This window comes from Panthera uncia (assembly GCF_023721935.1).
Source record: "Panthera uncia isolate 11264 chromosome C1 unlocalized genomic scaffold, Puncia_PCG_1.0 HiC_scaffold_3, whole genome shotgun sequence".
NCBI lineage: Eukaryota > Metazoa > Chordata > Mammalia > Carnivora > Felidae > Panthera > Panthera uncia.
Genome location: NW_026057584.1, coordinates 6,905,924 through 6,927,026, shown reverse-complemented (window position 1 = coordinate 6,927,026; position 21,103 = coordinate 6,905,924). Strand labels below are relative to the sequence as shown.

At 51.2% G+C, this 21,103-nt stretch overlaps 2 protein-coding genes across 6 annotated transcripts in view; both read left to right on the top strand.

Moving 5' to 3' along the window:
- The window catches only part of ATG16L1 (autophagy related 16 like 1), a 76,994-nt gene extending 62,823 nt beyond the window's left edge, over positions 1-14,171 (top strand). Inside the window, exons 10-16 of one of the 3 annotated variants that reach the window (XM_049614657.1) lie at positions 1,714-1,786; positions 3,931-4,068; positions 6,941-7,018; positions 8,637-8,660; positions 10,418-10,473; positions 13,337-13,352; positions 13,745-14,171. In XM_049614657.1, coding sequence (XP_049470614.1) covers positions 1,714-1,786; positions 3,931-4,068; positions 6,941-7,018; positions 8,637-8,660; positions 10,418-10,473; positions 13,337-13,352; positions 13,745-13,850 — 491 coding nt within the window. In that variant the 3' untranslated portion in view covers positions 13,851-14,171. The remainder of the gene's footprint in view (positions 1-1,713; positions 1,787-3,930; positions 4,069-6,940; positions 7,019-8,636; positions 8,661-10,417; positions 10,474-13,336; positions 13,353-13,744) is intronic. The other 2 variants (XM_049614658.1, XM_049614659.1) reach the window with 2 other exon arrangements.
- Positions 14,172-20,811: 6,640 nt separating this feature from the next.
- DGKD (diacylglycerol kinase delta) overlaps positions 20,812-21,103 on the top strand; it is a 111,843-nt gene continuing 111,551 nt past the window's right edge. Inside the window, exon 1 of one of the 3 annotated variants that reach the window (XM_049614651.1) lies at positions 20,812-21,002. In XM_049614651.1, the coding sequence (XP_049470608.1) occupies positions 20,847-21,002 (156 nt within the window). In that variant the 5' untranslated portion in view covers positions 20,812-20,846. The remainder of the gene's footprint in view (positions 21,003-21,103) is intronic. The other 2 variants (XM_049614652.1, XM_049614654.1) reach the window with 2 other exon arrangements.

Here is a 21,103-nt window from a genome sequence, read left to right as displayed (position 1 = left end):
AGCTCAGAGGGCATCAAAGTGCAGGGGATGGTCTGATGTCATGGTCTTACAGGGGCTACGTAAAAAAGACACAGCAGAATGGCCAGGGAGGGTGACCTGTAAGCTCACTGCTAACTCAAACCCCCAGTGACTAAGTTAGACGCAGAGTGTGGATTTTCAATGCTAAATGGGGCGAGTTCCAGGAAAATCAGAATGGTTGATCGCTCGTGTCATACATACACCACTTTCCTCTGTGTTTGTGTGTCCATCATCAGTAAGGAGGTTCAGGAGTTTTGATGAATGCATACTAAGGAATTATAGAGTTTTCCCAATACGAATATGAATGCTCACAGCTTTGTTTTATGTTGGTTATTTTGTCTGCATTTAGTCTTTGTGGGACCTGGAGTTATTTAGCATCTTTTGTGTGTAGTATCCAACATAGTGTTCCACAAAGCAGCAGGATTGAGAAAGTATCATTTGATCCTTTATTTTTTGTTTTGTTTTTTTAATTTATTTTTTATTTTTGAAGTTTATTTATTTATTTTGAGAGAGAAAGAGAGCATGTGTGAGTGGGGGGAGGGCACAGGTGGGGGGGGAGAGAGAGAATCCCAAGCAAGCTCTGCGCTAACAGTACAGAGCCTGACACGGACCTCGAACTCATGAACAGTGAGATCATGACGTGAGCCGAAATCGAGTTGGATGCTTAACAGACTGAGCCACTCAGGCAGCCCCATATCACTTGATACTTTGATTTTAAATTGTTTCTCAAAGTTTTATGGATTCTAACATCGAAGCCATTAATTTTTGAAAGAAGGTTGAATTTTCTGAAGCAAGATGTTAGTAGCTTTAAAAAATTTTTTTCATGTGTTTTTTTTTTTAATTTTTTTTATTTTGAGAGAGAGAGCAGGACAGTGGCAGAGAGAGAGAGAGGGAGAGACAGAATCCCAAGCAGGCTGTCCGCTGTCAGCGAAGAGCCCGATGCAGGGCTCAGTCTCACAAACTGAGATCATGACCTGAGCCCAAATCAAGAGCCAGACGCTTAACCAACTGAGCCACCGGGGGTCCCCTTTAGTAGCTTTTTATATGCTGGGTACTGTGCTTAGTGCTTCACGCAAATTGTTTCTTTTAATCCTCAAATTTGGTTTTAACAGAGATTAAAAATTATCTTTTTGATCATCACAACAACCATGTAAGTTAGATACAATTATCTCCCCCATTTTGCTGATGGGGAAATTGAGGCTTAGACGAGCTAAGTAACTCACCCTGCGGCTCATGGCTAAGCTGGGATTTGAGCCCAAGTAGTCTGGCTCCGGAGCCTACCTTCCTGTCAGTCTTATGCTGCCGGCAGGTGGTTTCTAGCTTGAACAACTAGAAGGAGGCGCTCATTAAATAAGATAGTGTTGGAAAAAGGTGGGTTTGGAGACAGAGCAATTGGTGAGTTCCAGAACACTTGGAAGGATACCCAGGGGTATGCTGTGGGCTCTGCAGAGAGGGGTCTCCCAAGAGGTGCCATTTGAAGGAGGCTGGCCCATGGCTGGGAGCTGCCACAGAGCAGGTGATTGGTGAACAGAAGTGTCCTGAGCACAGAACCCAGAAACCTCAGCCTTAAAGCCGAGCCTGAGAAGTACAGTCCAAGAGCCACTGGAGAGGGAAACCAACCGTGTCCCCCACAGGCTCCATGCACATGTGCGGAGGACCCCACGTCGAATCACCACCCCTGTCCCTCCTTTGCAGTGGAACAAGTGGCCAACGTGGTTCTCTACTCGAGTGATTATTACACCAAGCCGGTTGCCGAGGAGGAAACACAGTGAGTCGCTTGTTGGGTTTCTACTTCCTGGACAGCTCAGGCTTCTTTGTCAAGTTCCCCTTTCATTCACGCTGAAGAGGGAAGTAGGATGCTTCGCTTCCTTCCTTTTGTCTCACTTCAAGGGCTGCAAAGAAAGTTCCATTCTCACTCACAAGAGTTCTGCGAGGTCTCGCTCACAAGGGATGATGGAAAGGAGAGGAATAAAGATCCAAATGTCCAAGTGGGAAGAGGTGGGACTTTCTGTTGATCCTTGGAATACGTTGGTAGGAATTTGGATCCTATTTCTGCCCCCAGAGCAGATAAGCAAATGATCTCTCAGCTCAAGCGAGGGTTCTCTGTGTTTTGATCTTCAGCTCAATTTGAAAATGTGGTACCAGTGACAGCCGGTTCCAATGATAGATCAGTTCTGAGCCCGGCATCGTGAATCATTTCTCTCCCTTCATTAGAATCAGAAACAGATGAGAATCCTGTGATGGGGTCTTCATGCTGGAGCGAGAGACCTGCCCGGTTTTGCTCCCCGCTTTTCATTCCCACACAGGCCACTGGGGTGACGCCTCCCCCAGAGCGTGTCGCTTGGGCGGGTCTGTTCCTCTTTGTCTTGCTGGTGTGTCTAAGCACCGTTGTATGCAAAAAATATTACCAGAGTTACAGGAAGGGGACTGGTGAGGAAAGACAGACTGATTCAGCAAGAGAACATGACGTCAAGTTTAAAAGACAACTTTGGAATAAACTATTACTCAAAGCAGATCTGGCCTCAGGTTTAAATATAGATCCAGAGGGGAGGGAGGAGGAAAAAGCTGTAAATCGCCAGCTGCTCCCTTGGTGCTGGGCTGGTGGGGCCTGTTCTCCTTTGCAGGTGCGTCCTCGTACATCCTCGCGTCCTGGAGTCCCCCGGGCTCACCTTTGGCACATGCTCAATGATAAGAGGAGAAAATGGCCCCTGGCCGAGTTTTTCTCTCAGAGAGCCCATTATCTGGTCTTCTTCTCAGCAATTCGGTGCATTTTGGAGCAAATGATTCCCAGGAAACTGGCCATCATTCTAGGCCCCCCCCTCCCCCCCACCAAGGGTGGGAGGCAGGGAGACTGAAAAACCTGGGCCGGATGGTGCCCACGGGTCTCTGACTAGAAGCCACTCAGAAGGCTGTAGAGCCTGAGTCACCATCCCTGAACCCTGGGGCACCCAGGACCCTGGGGGCCGACTCCTGGGATGTGTTTTCGGGGCCCCTCTCTGCCTTCTCCTGGCTGGGTACAAGGATGGAGGGTGTGCCAGGAGCACTGACACAGGCTGCGGGCTGGCCGGGCCCTGCGGCCGCGTGACCGCTCTTGGGCATAGGCCTGGTGTGCGCCATGCGGGTGAATGGCAGAGCCAGTCCTGCAGCCTCAGTTCCACATTCTCGCTCCATGAGCCAGGGATGCTCCAGACCCCTTGCTGCTGTGTCCCCAGCTCCATCCCCGACCTGCAGACCCACGGTTTGTCATGGGCTCCCTGTGTCTGTCAGATGCTGAGAAACTTACCACCCGGCCAGTGACAGGGAAGCTCTGGGAGAGACAGAGCACGTGTGCCTTGAATCCAAACCAGTCCAGTCTGCGGGGCTCACAGAGGGCCGCACCGCGCCCTCCTCAGCGATCCATTCCCCTGGACACGTGCCACACCTCCTGGTGTGGTCCCTGAACCTTGTGCTAGTCAGTCTCATTTAACCCCACAAAATACTCCAGAAATTCAGTGACTCAGAACAGGATGAGGAAGGAATGTCCTAATGTTGCTGGCGGCCTTTTTTTTTTTTTTTAATGTTTATTTATTTTTGAGAGAGAGAGAGACAGAGCACAAGCAGGGAAGGGGCAGTGAGAGGGAGACACAGAATCCGAAGCAGGCTCCAGGCTCTGAGCTGTCAGCACAGAGCCTGACGTGGGCTCGAACTCAGGGACCACGAGATCACGACCTGAGCCGAAGTCGGACGCTTAGCCGACTGAGCCACCCAGGCGCCCCAACTGCTAGCCCATTTTGAGCTGCCATAATGCTTGTTGTAAAGCAAGTGCTCAGATACCTGAACCGTCTTCCCTGTGGGTTGCAGGGAACTTGGATCCGATGGTTGCTTCATGACCATAAGAACAGTTGGCCAAATATCCTGTCTTTCTTCCTGCAGAGAGAAAGTGCTACCAAATAGCACTCTGACCACGAGACTGACACTGTTGCCCTTGCTGGCCAGCAACCGTGAGAGAAGGGGGATCGCCCTGGATGGGAAGATCAAGCACGAGGACACGAACCTGGCATCCAGCACCATGTGAGTCCTTGTAGCTCAGGAGACGGGCCCCTGGGACTCAGTGCAGGGGTGGTGCCCGTCTGCCTCCCTCCTCATCTCACCCCGTGGTCTCACAGGCCCACGTGTGGCATGATGGCTGTCCAGCTCCACTGCGTCCAGTCTGGGCCACCCTGGGCAGATTACGCGAGCTGAGAACCTCAGTTTTCCTGTCTTTGCGGTGGGGGGTGCTGCCTTTCCTCCTGGAGAGGTTTAGGATGATTATGGGAGACAATCCATGGACAGTGTGGTGCTTGGGATGCAGTGAGTGTTCCAGAAATGTCAGCCGTTCCCTTCTAAAAGTATCACTCGCTAGTGTGGCGCCCTTCGCATATAATAAACTTCGTAATGCAGTTGGCCGCACGAATGACGGAAATGTCATTTATTCATTTCTACCAGGAAAGGTAAAGAACAGGAAGTGCTGGTAGCTACAGATGTCAATTAAATTTAAATGAAGTTCACTGATCTGCTGACCCCAACTCAAAGAACCGCTGGCTGCATTCAGCCAGCGGATCTAGCAAAACCAAGAGTGAAGCTTCAAGGTCAACTCTCCACTGCCACTTCTGGCCATCTTTGGAGGCTTCCACTCCCAGAGCATGTCTGTTGGGGAGCCCTGAGTGTTTGGGCAGAGCCACGGCCGAGGCTCAAGGCCCACTGGCTGCCGTCCCCCGTGTGGCGCGCTGGGGCTCCCTCCATGGCCCCAGCAGGCCACCTCCAAGGTGATGCCATCGGGCAGAGGATCGCCTGTTTGACCTCCATGACCCCATAGCTCAGTAGCACATGTTCTCTGAGACAACAGTGGGGTCACCAGACATTTGGCAGAAAGCAGCATCACAGGAGTCAAAGGATTTTCTGAGGGTACTTTGCCGAGTTGGTATGTTGGATTCTCAGGCGCTTTGGTGAAGGTCTAGGAGACTGACGCTAGGTCAACTTATTCCAGGGTGTGTGATCACCACATCAGCAATGGCACGCCGCCTTTGTGAAAATGTTTTAGGGTTCACGGGCTATTTCACAAACATGTAAGTCGTCCACACTTTTGTGTGGAAGGTGAGTTTATACTCATTTTTTGAATAAGGAAATTGAAGTTCAGCCAGAAGGGAGCAGCTTGACTAAGGTCACCTGGTCAGTTGATGACACAGCAAAGTCCACCCCTAAACCTGAGTCCTTTACTTACCCCCACCTTCAGGGCTGTCTTCCAGGGCTCTGGAAAGCGACAACCACAGCAGAACCCAGATTAACCAATCTGTGTGTGTGTGTGTGTGTGTGTGTGTGTGTGTGTGTGTGTGTGTGAGAGAGAGAGAGAGAGAGAGAGAGAGAGAGACAGATAGACAGACAGACAGAGACAGGGAGAGACAGACACAGAGACAGAGATAGAGAGACTAGGGGGGAGCAGACAGCCTAACGCATTCAAGGAAAATGGCAGGGGAGAGAGTCTGCAGGATATTCTCAGGCATGAGACGAAGCACATTCTCTTCCCCAGCTATTTGACCCCATTCAGTACAAGTCAGAGAGTCAGTCCTGGCAACGGGGTAGGGTCTCAGGCTTGTATCCCTTTTTGCCCCCTTTGGTGGCAACCTCTCTCTATTGAGTGACCACATCCACGGTTCCAGACAAAGGCATTTGCCCTCCGCAAGGAGCTCCAGGCACTAATGAGCCGATGGAGTCTTCAGGGGGCATCACGGCTCTGGGAGCAACGTCCAAGGTGCATCCCATCACGTGAGATGGATCCCTGGGCTGGGGTCTTTGGGCCCAGAACGTGCCCTGCACTCTCTCAGACCCTTCTCACACCTGTCAGCACAACCATTCCCCCTGCGTTCTGCCTCAAGCCTTCAGCTTTCTTGGCCACGTTATCTATTGTCATTCACACTGTTCCAGTTAGCATGTCATGATGTTTTTCAGACCATAACTCCTGTGACTGGGCATCCGGGAATACTTAATGTCCCCACATCAGACCAATGAGACGATAATCTGTGTTGCTGATGCCCAGCACGGTGCCTATCAGACAGCAGGAGCTCCGCACCTGATAGTAGAACCTGGAATGAGTTTCCATTGAGGAAAGTTAGATGGCACTGTCTCTGGGGCACACGCGATGGCCCCACGCACCGCGTTCACTCGATATTGCTTCAACACGGTGCTGGGTGCTGTGGACACAGGACCAGAGCACAAAGGAGAGAGACCCAAGCTGCTTGGTGGGTGTCCAGGAAGACTTCACAAAGGAGGCTCAACTTCAACTTGAGATCTTAGAGAGCAGAGGAGGAAGGCATTATGTTTGGCAAGGTGGGCACATGGGAGACGCTGAGGCATAGCAGGGCCTGAGGTGGCAAAAGCAGGCAAGGCCAGCCCCCAGACTGCCTCCCAGGCCATGCTAGGACTTGACCCTGGGAGAGCTCTCTGGCTGCAGGGTGGCTGAGAGCTCAGGGAAGGAGCCTGGCCTGTGGGAGGTAAGTTACTGAGATAATATAGGCAGGAAAGGTCAATGAGGGACTCGTTGGTTGGCCCAAGGAGGGACTCGGTAGATGGCAGGTGGGGCAGAGGGAGGAGCCGAGGAGAACAGGGGTTTCTGGCTGATAAGCCGGTGGATGAGCATCAGTGGAGACAGAGCAGGGAGAACCAGGAAGCACACTGTGGCCTCTGAACGTCCAGGGGGAAAATGCCAGGCTACAATGCAGGAAAGGAATCCCCTTCCCTGAGTAAGGAAAGTTCTAGGACTTTGACAGCTGATTGAGTTCACCGGTTCCTTGAGAAGATGCCCCCCTTGTAATAGGCTTGTATGGAGGTGAGGGCTTTGTTCATCCATCCGGCTCTTGCTTTCTGCTGCTGCACTACATCCTTCCCCTTTTCCCTTCTGTTTGAGCAGACTGAAGGAGGGCATAGACCGGACTGTCCTGGGCATCCTGGTGTCTTACCACATCAAGGTGAAGCTCACGGTGTCAGGGTGAGTGTCCAAGATGCGACGCTGTCTGCTGTCGTGGCCTTTCCCGGTCTGAACTGACCCTTCCTTGAATGATTGATTAGGGGCCAGAAAGTAAGAAAGGTTTGCAGATTCAATCGCTGACCAAGTAGAGGTTTGGACAGATCCTACCCGTCTGGCTGTCAATTCTGTCTGATATGACAGCACGTGGAAAAAAGTAGAAAAGCGAACTACGAAGGACGTGCCCTGTTAGTACTGCTTGGCAAAAGTGAGCGTGGAATGCTCACGCGGTGGAAGTTGATATGCAAAAAAGGGAAATAAGTTTAGCACTATGTTGCCCTGCAGGAGGGAATGGCCACTGCAGACACACTCCGGGCAGATCTTCATGCCTGCATCTCAGGAGGCAACCATCCATAATGGGAACACCTTTCCTTCCTCCCCAGCATGTAATCACAGGATTTGGGAGTCTCCTTCTCATAATGAGAGCACAGATACCTCAGATTTCTGGAGAACTGATTTTCCTTTTTTTTTTTTTTTAAATTTAAATTTTATTTATTTATTTTTAATTAATTTACTTTGAGGGGGCACCTGGGTGGTTCAGTCAGTTACACATCTGACTTCAGCTCAGATCATGATCTCATGGTTCATGAGTTCGAGCCCTCATCGGGCTGTGTGCTGACAGCTCAGAGCCTGGAGTCTTCTTCGGATTCTGTGTCTCCCTCTCTCTCTGCCTTTCCCCCTGCTCGCACTCTTTCTCTCTCTCTCTGTCTCTCAAAAATAATAAATACACGTTAAACATTTTTTATTTACTTTGAGAGACAGAGAGAGAGAGAGAGAGCTAGGGAGGGGCAGAGAGACACAGAGAGAGAGAATCCCAAGCAGGCTCCACACTGTCAGTGTGGAGCCTATTCAGGACTCGAACTCACGAACCACGAGATCATGACCTGAGCTGAAATCTAGAGTCAGATGCTCGACCTACTGAGCCACCCAGGCAGCACCCTCCCCCCTCCCTTTTTTTAATGAGATGAACTTCTATTTAAAAAATCTCATCAAAAGGAAAAACTTTGAATTCTCCTTTTCCTTTCGAAATCTATTGCCAAAGGCTCTGGCCTTTCACCTTGCCATCACCTTTCGCTTGCCATCAAAGGCAAGTCCGGGCATATTTTCCATAAATCTAAGTCGATAAAGAGCTGCCCAAACGTTGCTTCGGACAACAAGATAGAGCATGGGTTGATTTCACAAATTTTGTTACTACGGTGTCCATATGTGTAGTGTTTTTCAAAGTGTGTAGCATTTTCTTTGATTTTCTCTGAGAGGATCTAAAGCATTCAACAGAGTTTCTTTTAGCAGTCAAGATAAGTGAATAACAGGTATTTCGCAATGACCTTTGTGGTTTATTCTCGAACATCAGGGCTTGGACCCAAGTGATTCCTCTTTTTCGCTAATCCGCCTGAGAAAGAGATGAAAACACAAGTAGAGAGGATTAGTTGAGTTGCCTGTTACGGGGACGCAGGATCCCTAACCTACGGGTAGGTTGTGAGTGAGGAGCGTGCCTGGGACAGGTCCACCGCTGAATAATGGGAAATAAGGTCACGTTACCATTGGGACAGTCACCAGCCCTGTTTGCTTTTGTGTTTTCTAGCCTTCTTGGAGAGCTGACCTCTAGGTAAGCCTCGTCACCTTCCTTCCCTGCCCGATTCCCAGGATATCGCAGGGGACCAAATCTGAGGTTCAAAACAGTAGCAGTGAAATCCGGTTTATTGGCAGTTATGCTCAGAGGTGTTATGAAATGATGCCCACTTGCCTTTAGGATGCATCATGTGAACCTTGCCTCGTCGGTGTGAGGCTGGGGATATTTCCCCCCGAGACTGCAAGCCGGGCCTCCCCTGGGCAGGGACACATAGCTACACACACACTCAGAGAGCTGGCGTGCTCCAGGCCACTGCCTTTGTGTCTGTGTGTCTGTGTGTAACACAAAAGCTGACCATTTTAACCATTTGGTTTTATTTTATTATTTATTTATTTACTTAGGCATTTATTTTTTAATGTTCATTTTTGAGGGGGGGAGGGGCAGAGAGAGAAAGGCGGAGAGACCCAGAATCCCAAGCAGAATCACAGCCCCATGTGGGACCTGACCTCACGGCCTGGAAGATCACCACCTGAGCCAAAGTGGGATGCTTAACCGACCGAGCCCCCCAGGCGCCCCTCATTGTACCCATTTTAAAATGTACAATTCAGTGGCATCGAGGACCTTCAGAATGTTGTGCCATGGCTACCACTATCTGTCTCCTTCATATTTTTACCACCCAAAAAGGAAACCCCAGACCTGTTAAGTGGGCTCTCCCATTTCCCCCTTTTCCTGGTCCCTGGCCACCCCCAATCTTCCTCCCTCTATGGACTTGCCTACTCTGGGTATTTCCTAAACGGAATCAGACGGTATTCGTCCCTCTGTGGCTGGCTCCTGTCGCTGAGTGTCATGGTTTCGCCGTTCATCTGTGAGGTAGCCCGTGTCAGTGTTTCATTCGTTTTGTGGCTGAGCAATATTCCACTGTGTGGGTGGACCACGTTTTGTTCATCTGTTCATCAGCGGGTGGACATTTGGGTGGTTTCCGCCTTCTGGGTGTTGTGAATGGTAACAGTTACCTTTTATAAATCGTGTCCACAGAGGCAGGGTAAGGGATGTTTGAGGCAGGCACTGACCTTACATAGTCCTTCCCTCAGACCCTTACCATCTCCATCCCTCGCACGGGACCCAGGGTACATCTTTCCTCCCAGACCTCACCTGTACTGGGGACTGACGAGAGTGGCCTTATAAACAGATGGGCTTTGATGGAAGCTGGCAGGGGGAGGCCGTGGGTCCTGGGTGAAGCAAGGAGAGACCCTCGTTTTTTGTCACCCTTTCCTTTCCATTCTTCCTTGGTCCAGATTTCCCTTCTGTTCTCCTTCCTGACTCCTTTCCTCCCTTCTTTTTGTATAAATTCCAAGTCTTCCCGAAGCCTTTCAGCTTCTGGAATTTGGAGGGCCCTACTCATCTCTGTTCTCTCTAGCAAGCGACTATGTGACTGTTAATGTGGAGTTAACATTTAAAAAGTCGTGTATGGTTTTGCCAGATTTTTTCCAAAACCATCCTTTCTCCAGGATTTCACCTCTCCTCTCCCCACGACATCATGTCACTGAAACTAGAAGGAGGGATGGGGAGCCTACAAATCCTAGCTGTCTCTGCCAGGCCTAAGTGAACTTTCTGGACCACATTCCAGGGAATACATTTAAGATTCCTACTTGACCACTTCCTGATTTCTGGTTTGTTTTGTTTCGAATCACGCTGAATCCTCTGCCAGCTGGGAATCTCTGCAGCCACAGCTCTTCTCCACGTGATTTGTAATAGTGCACGTGTTCTCACCTATCTGCATTCTTTTTTTCTAGTGAAGTGGCCTCTGAGGTGCCTTTCCGCCTCATGCACCCCCGGCCCGAGGACCCAGGTCAGTCACACGTTGTCGTGGTTTTCTCTAACCGTTTACTGTTTGCAGATTTCTTATTTATCCATTGGTAGTCATTCCTGATCGAGTCTCTGGGTGTCTCTGGGCGTAGGTACAACAGGTGATGGTTTGCCATCCTCAAGGTGCCCCGGGCCAGCCCACAGGGGAGGATTTATCCCCTCAGCCATGAGCCATGGCCTGTCTACCTTCAGTTAGAACGCAGAGGACAGGGCATCCCTCCTCTTGGACATGGGCTCTCTTGTTGGGTTGGGTCAGGAATGATTTATTTTTATTATTATTATTATTTTGTTAACATTTATTTATTGTTGAGAGACAGAGACAGAGCACGAGCAGGGAAGGGACAGAGAGAGAGCCAGACACAGAATCTGAAGCAGGTTTCAGGCTCTGAGCTGTCAGCACAGATCCCGATGTAGGGCTTGAACCCACAAACCATGAGATCATGAGCTGAAGTCGGATGCTTAACCAACTGAGCCACTCAGGCGCCCTGATCAGGAATGATTTAAAAGCAGAAGCTCAAGTGGGAATAGAACCTGACTGAGATTGAAAGAAAACGTAGGCAAAAAACGCATTTAAGAGGCTGAGACTTTTGCATTTCATGGGAAAACATTAACAGGCATTTAAGATGCCTGACGAGTATTTTGGACAGTGATTTTTGACAGGATTATCGTGAGAGCACTGAAAATACTAGAAAAGAGTGTCAGGCCGAGTTCCTGACACCTTGGCTCTCCTTTGAATTGCAAATCTGTTGGCTCTTGTATGGCTGTCTGAAGAAAACGAAGCCAGGGTTGTACGACTCTGTGAATATACTAAAAACCACTGGAGTGTGCATGTAAGTCGGTCAATTGTGTGGTATAGGAATTAGATCTCAACACGGCTCTTTTAAAGGAAGTAAACGGAGCAGCAAACAGCACACAGGCGCGAGCTCAGAAATTCTGGGGGAAAATTCTCCACTGTGTTAACGTTAAGGTGGCTGAGTTGGCAGGAAAGGAAAATAGACTTGGGTGAATGAGAACGCTCCCTAGTTAGAGCAACAAAGAATATTTTAAGTAAAAGTGTTATAAACAGGGCCGCCTGGCTGGCTCATTCGGTAGAGCGTACGACTCATGATCTTGGGGATGTGAGTTCACGCACCACGCTGGGTGTAGAAATTACTAAACAAACAAACAAACAAACAAAAGTGGTATAAACAAGGAAGATTTATTTTTCTTACACTTTCTAGGTTTTTAAATATTGATCATGAAATGGCATTTAGACATTAGAATGAGCCCCACCCCCGTACTCATTTTGGGTTGGTCTCAAAAATACTTTGTCTCAAGGTATTTTTTTCCAAATGTTTTGGATTCAAATAGTCAATGTGCTTTGGGGGAAGAGTAGTCTGGCCACATTTTTCTTATTCCTATATGCTGGCATCATTCAGATACTATTTTTTAACTCTGTGAGATTGAGATGCATTCTGGTCCCTTCCAAGGACATTTAAAAAGAATATTTTAAAACTATGACCTGAGGGGATGTCACCATTTATGCCAGAATGTTTTCTAAAGCTGTGAACAGACTTTTCAACTTCACTTGGGGGAAAATGGGGCTCTTCCTTTTTTGGGTATGACATTTTCGTGTTTCAGTCATTGGGGCCCTCCCTTTGAACATATCACAACATCAAGACTACACAATGATCTTTTATGCTGTGAGATTTCAGGGGGAAAGGACAAATCACGCCATGGCCTCAAAATTCTGACTTTGCAGTCCGGATTCTGATTTGAGTCACAGATGTTTCATTCACAGGAGTGCACACATCTTACCTGTCTAGTTCCTGGCTCTGAGTTAGACAGGTAGACTGAGCAGGAAAGGTGTAACTTATAGCTAAGAAGCCTTGCCAGGACCAGGGGCCAAGTGATTTGTACCCAATACACACTACGGAAATGCTACCAAGTTTTTATTATTCCATGTCAAGAGCATCCACATGGAAGGCAGGGGTTGATTTGATTCTCTTTAAGGCTGATGGTCCCAGTTAGTATAATCATGCTAGCACCGTGGGGGCCCAGGATGGTTCTTGCCCAGGGACCTCTCTGTTGGTTTCCTGTGGTCAGCAGCCCACATAGACACTTCCCTCCCAGTGCTTGAGAGACCAGAGCAGTGACTCTCCATCACTCCTGGGCTCTCAGAAAAATCCTCTGGAGTTGTTCACTTCACTTAATTCTTGCTGATTCACCACTGAGGGTTACGACAGCGCCTTACTAAGTGGGCAGAAAGTGAAAGGAGCAAATAAAGAGCAAAGGACCATTCAAACGAGTAGCAGTCAATCACGGGCTGCAAAACGTACCTGAAAACATAACTCAATGACAACAACAACATGATTAACCTGTTCACAGAGAAATCAGACCCTGAGGGGCCCGGGCGTGGTTCCCAAGCTTGAGCGCGTACCCCAAATACCCCAACCACGGGAGGTGCTGGTTAGACATCCAGTCCCAGGACACCCCCGTTGCGAGCCGGAGGAGAAGGTGTGAGCCGGGCCTGGCGAGCGGGTCCTTACAGCACCTGGGACTCTGCTCTAGATGCAGTCCAAAGGGCAGGAAGGGAGAAAGCATCCTAGAGGTGAGGGTGGAGGAGGTGAGGGCAGACACTCTGTAAAGGAGGCCGTGGTTCGAATGTGCAGGGAGAAGGGCTCCGGGAGCTGGAAAAGACAGAGAGTTGGGGATTACGTGCGGTTGTTGTGAAATGCGCGTATCTGGGCTTCTTATCCCTCCGACTATAAAGTCACCAAAATAAGGAAGAAATTTTTCAGGTGCAACTGTCAGACAGAATTTATTCTGATAGATTTCTTTCTCTCTCCTTTATTCCATGCTTACAGCTACGGCAAAGGACAGGTGAGCCATTGCTCTGAGTGTCCCTGTGTTCTGTGACTCCCTCCTTGGGTCCAAACCCCTTTGGGGTTCTTTTTGTACACACCCCATGCTCTCAACACCACCTCAGGCCCTGGTTTTCTTTTTGCTCCCTAGCACTATGGCATGTGTGTGTGCTCAGTTATACTGGGTATGTGTGTCTGCCTTGTGGGTTTCTTCATTGTCTCTTTTTTGTTTAAGAGATTTTATGTGAAAAGCTGTGAGGAGGATGGCTTGATGCCCTGCTCCATCATTTAGAAAAATCTTGATCAGTTCCTCTGTTGCAAAAGGAAGAACAAAGATCTTGCTTTGCTTGGGATTTCATTGCAAGCTTCGAAGAGCATGCCATGATCGAAACGTTCTTTGCTTTATTGTAGTTTACAGGATGAAAATTTGGTTTTCGAGGAGTTTGCTCGCCAAAATCTGAAAGACTCGGGAGATACTGAGGAAGGGAAGAAAGACCGGGAGGCCGCGGATGAGTGAAGAGGTCGCCCTTGGCACTGGGGAAACGGGGTAGTTCACAGCCTGATGAGCGGAGCTCCACAGTTAGTCCTTTAGTTATGCTAAATACCGAAGCGTGGGTCTACTCACAGAAATAAAGTTTGTTCTGCTCTGATTCAGGCTGGCTTGTTGAGGGGCCCAGGTGACATCACCCACATGCAAGCTGCAGCCATCAGAGTCCCCATGTCTCAGGTGGGGGAGGGCGGGATCTAGAAAGGAAGCCCGACCTGCTCAGCGCTGGCTCATCGAGGTGGGAAGACATCCCAGATGTGGTGTGCTCACCTGGTGGAGCCTGGTGTGTCCAGGGCTTTCTCCGGGGGGCCTGGGGTAAACAGTTTCCCTGGAAACATATAGGCGGCGGGGGTGGGGGTGGGGGTGGGGGGAGGCAATGTTTCTAATGACCTGACCAATCCTAGCTCCACTTCCCCCCAAGAGCCTCCTGAGATGAACAGAGCAGAGGACAAATGTGGCCAAAACACTCTTCATCACTCGCTTAACTTTTGCTCCAAGTCCCTGTTTGAGCTCTGGGTTGTTGGTTAAGTCTCTCTTGAAAGCAAGCAATGAAATCAGATTTGGCTGGTTTAAGGGAAAACAGGGAGTGCACTGGAAGGACCTTGGAGGGGCTCAGAGAATGGAATTAAAGGAAGAATCTGAGGTGGGCAGGAATCAGCAGCTCCCCGGGCTGCCCTCTGGGCAGCCATTCTCCCGTAGTGGTGGCCCGGCACCAGGTACCCTCAGCCTCGGGGTCTCTGGTTCCAGTGTGTAGGTCCTGGGACGGAGAATCTGGCTGGCCCAGCTTTGGTCAGGTTGGTCAATGCCCAGCGGCCGATGATGGCAGAACCCAGCCCTAGGAATGGCTTGTCCTGGAAGGGGGCACTTCTCAGAGTGTCTTCCCTGAGACTAGGTGGGGGACAGGCTGCTCTGTGTCAAGGAGGAAGGGGGGGCTAAAGGAGAGCCAGGGTGCTGTAGGTGGTGCCTGGTGGTGTCCTTCAGAGTCCCCTTCCTGGCCCGTGGTATCTGCCAGCTTGGGGGGCTGCTAGGGCCATGGAGGGGCTTTGGGGGGTGTGTAGGCTCTGGTCCATGTTTCAAAGGAGTAGGAACAAAGAGGTTTGCAGAGCTCTGCACAGGTCTACCCCTCACAGAAGGTAGGAGGGTGAATGGAGGGGACAGGGGTGGGGTAGACACGTGGGGTGGGGTCTCCAGGACCACAAGCAGTGGCAGAGGGCTGCACAGCAGCCTGGGTTCCATGCACACGAAGGCTCCCACATCTGGGCTTGTTCAGCAGGATTCCAGGCTGGCTTGTGTCCTGGGGACTGGGATTTAGGCTGGAGGCTCCCATATACACAAAGGGGGGTGTGGACTTATGTGTCAAGTTTGAGCCATTCTGATATTGACAGGGATGAGGATTCATTTCTGGAGAAGGAATAGTAATAATAATAATAGGCAGAAGACTGGGCCTTTGGCCTGTGGGTTTGCGGGGTCAGACACAATTTCTCCTTAGCGTTTCTCCGATTCGAAGAGAAGAGCACGTTCCCATGCCAGCCTACGCCCCCTCTCAGGATACTCAGGAAGGATCAGGGCAGCAGGCCACTCTGGGGATCCGAGCCCCTCTTCTGTTTCCACCCAAGCCCACAGGCCAGCTGTGCTCGGCTCCCACTAGAGATCCTAGGCGAGCCGGCACCCAAGGGTCAGCCCCGTGGTGCCCAGCCAGAGGACCAGCCTGTTGGGTCCTGCATCGCTTGATCCCGGGACATCCTCAGTCAGGGTGGACGTTAGTGGGCCTGACCTTTGGAACTGTGTGGGTTAGAGCTGGAGACCAGAGCTGGAAGGCCAGTCCCTGCACACCAGAGGTCAGAACAGCTCTTGCCCTCCAGGTTATTTTAGTCCCCAAATGCCCAACTCCGAGACCTCCAGGTGCTGGCAGGAATACAGCCTGCAGCTGGCCACCCTGGGGAGGGGGTTGGGGGTAGGAGCAGGAAGAGAGCAGCCGGCTGCTGCGAATGGGATGGGAACCCTGCCTGGGCTGGGCCTGCACTCGAGGGTCTGCTGGCATGTCGGGAGGGAGGATGTGCCTGCGCAGGTTGGCTGTGTGGCCCGGGGCTTTTTCCAGGTAGCTGCATTTGGAAGAAACAGGGTACCAAGGAACTGAGCGTGCCACATGAGGAAAGTGGGGGCTGGGAACCTGGGAGAAAGTTCTGCAACCGGCAAGCAGAAGCCTGGAGAAGCAGAATCCCTGCTACTTACTGGGCGCCCGCCTTGCGCGAGGCACTGAATACCTGAATGTCTCATCATTCCCGCTGTGCTTGTGAGGGGGTCCCGTCATACCCAGTCGTTAGGTGGGGAAACTTCAGTTCAGGGAGGTCAGAGTCGAGAGTTGAACTCTGGCTTCCCTGAGTCTATACCCCAACCTTTGCTCACATTCTGATGCTGAGTGAGTAAGTATATGAGACCTTGGAGAGCCAGAGGGGGAGATTAGCGCTTATGGTTCAGCACTGGCTGCCTGTAAGTTCTTTTTTTATTTTAATTGACATGTTATGGACAGAACTGTAGATTCACATACAATTGTAAGAAATAATACAGAGAGATCCTGCATTTTCCGCAAGGGTAACGTCTTGCAAAACTATGGTGTGTGCTATCACGACCAGGACCTCGACACTGTACACCCCACCCATCGGCTTCAGATTTCCCCAGTGTTACTTGTCCTCGTGAGGTGAGCGTGTTTGGTGTGCTACAATTTTATCACGCGTGTAGCTAGTTAAATAGAGAGTCTGTTTGCCTATCCCGGTAACTCTACCCGGTGCTCCCATCCTAGTCCGAGGCCACAGCCCGTACCGGTTACCTCACTAATCCTTGGGGAGCTGGGGTAGGTGGGGGGGCCCCTGTTGGCTTGTTTAGAAATGTATGGGGGTGGTTTTTGGTTGTCACAATGCTTGGGGGCCAGGAAAATTATATGTCCCACAGAGAGAAGCGATGTCCTGCTCCAAATGTCAATCATAACCCTAGTTCAAGGTAAAATCAGATTATTCTCTCATTTGGGTGCCTGGGTGGCTTAGTCAGTTGAGCATCTGACTCTTGATTTTGGCTCAGGTCATGATCCTAGGGTCATGGGATTGAGCCCCGAGTCGGGCTCCACACTCAGCATGGAGCCTGCTTAAGATTCTCTGTCTCTCTCTCTCTCTCTCCCTCTGCCCCACTCTCTCCAAGAAAAAAGAAAAAATTACCATGTTTTGAACCGCATCATTTATTCTAACATGGAGCGGGTTTTCCTGACAGGAGGTGCGTGCACGTCTACGTTGACAGGTCAAGAAAGATTAGGTTGGATGTGAAGTGTGTTATTACTGCCACCTTGATATGCCCTTAAGGTGGGGTAAACTCAGGGAGCTGCACATTGTTAGAGATGATTCACAGCGTGACTCATGCCGTAAAGAGGCACCGGAGGGAGTGTGCTCTTACAGGCACAGCACTTCAGGGGGGGCTCTCGGAGGGAACTGTGCTCTGCAGTCACCCGAGAACAGAAAACCTTCTTCACTCATCAGAGAAAAATATGCCAGAGTTATGTTTTGCTGGTTGAGGAACATAGTACGATTCTTAACGAGCCGAATGCTCTTTTTTAAAAATACACCTTTTATTTTCAAGTCCTGTAGGTTTAGATTTACAGAAGGTTTGCACAGATAGGACAGTGAATTCCCCCACACCCATCTCCCTTATTACGAACATCTTCCACTAGGATGGCACGTTGACCACACTTAATGAGCCCATACTGACATGTTATTATTAAACTCAAGCCCGTTCTTTATTCAGACGTCTGTAGCTTTTGCCTCATGTCCCTTTCATGTTCCAGGATCCCACATGACATTCTGTCTTCCTAAAGGCTCCTCTTTGCTAAGACAATCTGTAGTATTTTCTCATGATTGTAGATACACTCCCATCCAGCCTCAGCTGCTACCTCCCAACTCACGTTCATGTCTGTGGCTTTCTACCTCTAAGATGATGGATTCTGGAGCCCACATGTCCCCTGAGCTTCTCTCGGGTGTAGGCAACAGCTCACCCAGGCACCTCAAGCTCCGTTTGTTCAAAACCGAGTTGATCTTCACCTCCACTAGGTCTACTTGTGGTCACTGGGGACAGCATCCTCCTTGAAAGCCGTGTCCCCGGGAGGCATCCCTAATCTCCCGACTAGGGCACCCGCTCCCTTTCCATCTCTGCCGTGTCTCCTGCGTGTCACTTCCTCTCTCCACCACTGTGACCACGGCCTTGATTCTGCTCCAAATCAAGATTGCCTGGATTGGCGAATCGCTTTTGAATGCCCTCTCTGTTTCTAGTCTTTCCTCCTCTGGATCACTCTCTGTCCAGATAGATTTTCAACACCCTTCAGTGGCTCCGGTGCCCGAGGGACAGAGTCCTTGCTCCTGGCCAGCACAGAGGGTGCTCCGAGGCCAGCCACAGTCCACACCCTCCTGGCCTCCTCTTCTCCTCACCAACGGCTGGCTCCCCTTGTCATTCTCTCAACTTGCCCGGGAGTCTTCTGCCTTGTGTTTTCCCCGGGAGAGTCCCTGCACCCCCTTACCTTTCTTCTCAAATGTCCAAACCCAGCTGGGGTCAACCCTCCTCCGGAGAGCCTTCCAACACCCTTGACGGCATTAATCATTTGTTCCCCTAGGTTTTGCACTTACGGATCACACTATTTGTAATTAATTGATACAAAATGACCAACCTCCATGGGGATGCGGGACACCCTCTCCTCTGTGCCTGTATTGGTCTTAGTCTGCTTGGGCTGTCATAACAAAGTACTGGGGGGACTTCAATAGATATTTTTCTCACAGATCTGGAGGCCAGAAGCCTGAAGTCAAGTGTGGCAGAGCCGGTTTCTTCTGAGGCCTCCCTCTCTCCTCGGCTCGTTGATGGCATCTCTGTGTGTCTTCACATGGTCTTCCCTCTGAGCCTGTCTGTGTCCAAATTTCTTCTTCTTAGAAGGACACCAGTCACACTAGATTAAGGCCCATCCTAATGGCCTCGTTTTAACTTGATTATTTCTTTAAAGGCTCGATCTCCAAACACAGTCACATTCTGATGTACCGAGGGTTAGGACTTCAACCTAGGAACGCTTGGGGGGACGCTGGCGGGGGGGGCGGGGGGGAGGGACACGGTTCGGCCCAGAACAGGCCCTTCTCCCCTCTTGCTTTCTACGAGCTCCTTTGGGCCCAGCTTTGTGGGAGAGCCAGCCTGGAAGACACACGGTCCATGTCCAAACCCCATCTCTTTTCCACTCCTTGGAAGACGTATCTGAACCCCAGGCCACCGTCTCCATCGCCAGAACAAGCCCAGCGAGCTTGCTTTGTGGGGCTGGTGTGTAAGACTAAAATCACTGCTCAAGTGTCTGGTGCGTGCTGGGCGGGCAGCGCACGAGGGCCATCGCTATCTTTGTGCACATCAGAACTCACGGTGAGGATGGAAATGTACATTTGCGCTGTCTTGTGTGGTAGCTGCTAAGCCACACACGGCTATCGTGGACCTGAAATGTGGCTAGTGTGACTGAGGAACCGAAAATTTAATTATAATGAACTGAAATTGAAATTGAAGTAGCCACATGTGGCCAGTGGCTATGGCACTGGGCAGTGCAGCCAGGGGCTCGGGGCCTGTCCCAGAGTGTTCCTGCATTAGGCCCTGACATGCTCTGTCCTGGCTCTGCGTCCATTCCCCTGGCCATGTCCCTCCCCATGCTAGATGCTATTCTGTGTCCCCCGGTGGGGGGGAGAGGGTTTCACTTGTTTTGCTTCTGAAAAGTATCACCCAGAGGAGCAGGGGCCAGAGCATGCTGACCAGCAGGCAGGCCAGAGGCCACTGAGTCTCTAGCAGCAGCCCTCTGAAAGCAAGGGGACAGTCACGCAGTCCCCTAAGGACTTGCCCCTCTCAGGTAGCACCAAGCTCTTTTCAAACACCTGTACGTCTCAAAGGGCAGCGAAAACAAGTGCATTCTCCTGCTCCCCCCAGGGAAGGGCTCCACCTACCGCATCTACCAGCCGGCAGCCCTGGTTAGCACCCAGGGCCTCTTACTCACCTTTGCCTCCTGCCTCCACCTACTTCTGTGTCTACTTTATCTCTGCAGCCCCTCCCAGTGACCCAGGCAGCCACCTGCCCTGATTACTTCAAAGCCTGGATCACAGGCTCCAGCTTTGTGACCCAGCCCCACCCAGGGTTAAAATCCCTTAAGGGCTTCCCGTTGCCCTCAGGACTAACCTCTTTATCGGGTTTACAAAGCTCTATCTGACCTGCCCACCCCCAGGCTCATCTCTTTGTGTTATTTTCCTCCCTTTAGGCTACAACTTCCTTTTTTCCTGGACACTTGTTTTCTTGCCTCCAGGCCTTTGCACAATCTGGTCCTTCCTCTTAGAACACAATTCCCCCCTGTCCGGGATAACTCCTGCTAGCCTTTTCCTTCTCCTGGGCATCTTTTCTCCAGGAACCCTTACCAGCTGGAATTGTGTACCCCTCTTCTGGCATCCCAGAAGTCCGTCCAAGTACTTTCTTCTTTCTTTCTTGCATTCATGCATGCATCCCTCCACTCCGAATTGTTTATGGTGCAACTAACGACTAAATGCCAGACGCTGCTTCTGACGCTGGCGACAAAATGCAGGGCAAGACAGACACAGTCTCGGGCCTCCTGGAGATCACTTACATTCTTGAACGAAAAGACTGAAGATTTAAAAAAAAGTGACCACAGGAACAAAATGACGCAAATCGTGCCCTAGACAGAAAATAAACAGATGCTGAGACCAGGGGCCAGGGGACACCGCGGGTGGAGGCGGAGGGGCCGGAGCGCGACTCCATCTGCGGCTGCGCGCGTGACCGGCAGGGGGCGCGGCGGGGGGCGGGGGAAACCACCCAGTCTCGGCCCCGCCCCCGCCCGAACAGGCCCCGCCCTCCAGACCCCGCCCCCGGCCCCGCCCCCGCCCGCTGTGCGCGCGCTGGCCCGGCAGCATGGCGGCGGCGGCGGGCGCCCCTCCGCCGGGTCCGCCGCAACCTCCTCCGCCGCCGCCGCCCGAGGAGTCGTCCGACAGCGAACCCGAGGCGGAGCCCGGCTCCCCGCAGAAACTCATCCGCAAGGTGTCCACGTCGGGCCAGATCCGTCAGAAGGTGAGCCCGCGGCGGCGGCGGCCCGGGCGCGCGCCCCTCACGCCGCGGCAGCCCCGTGAGGCCCGCGGCCGGGCCCGAGAGCCGCCCAGGCCCGGCCCATC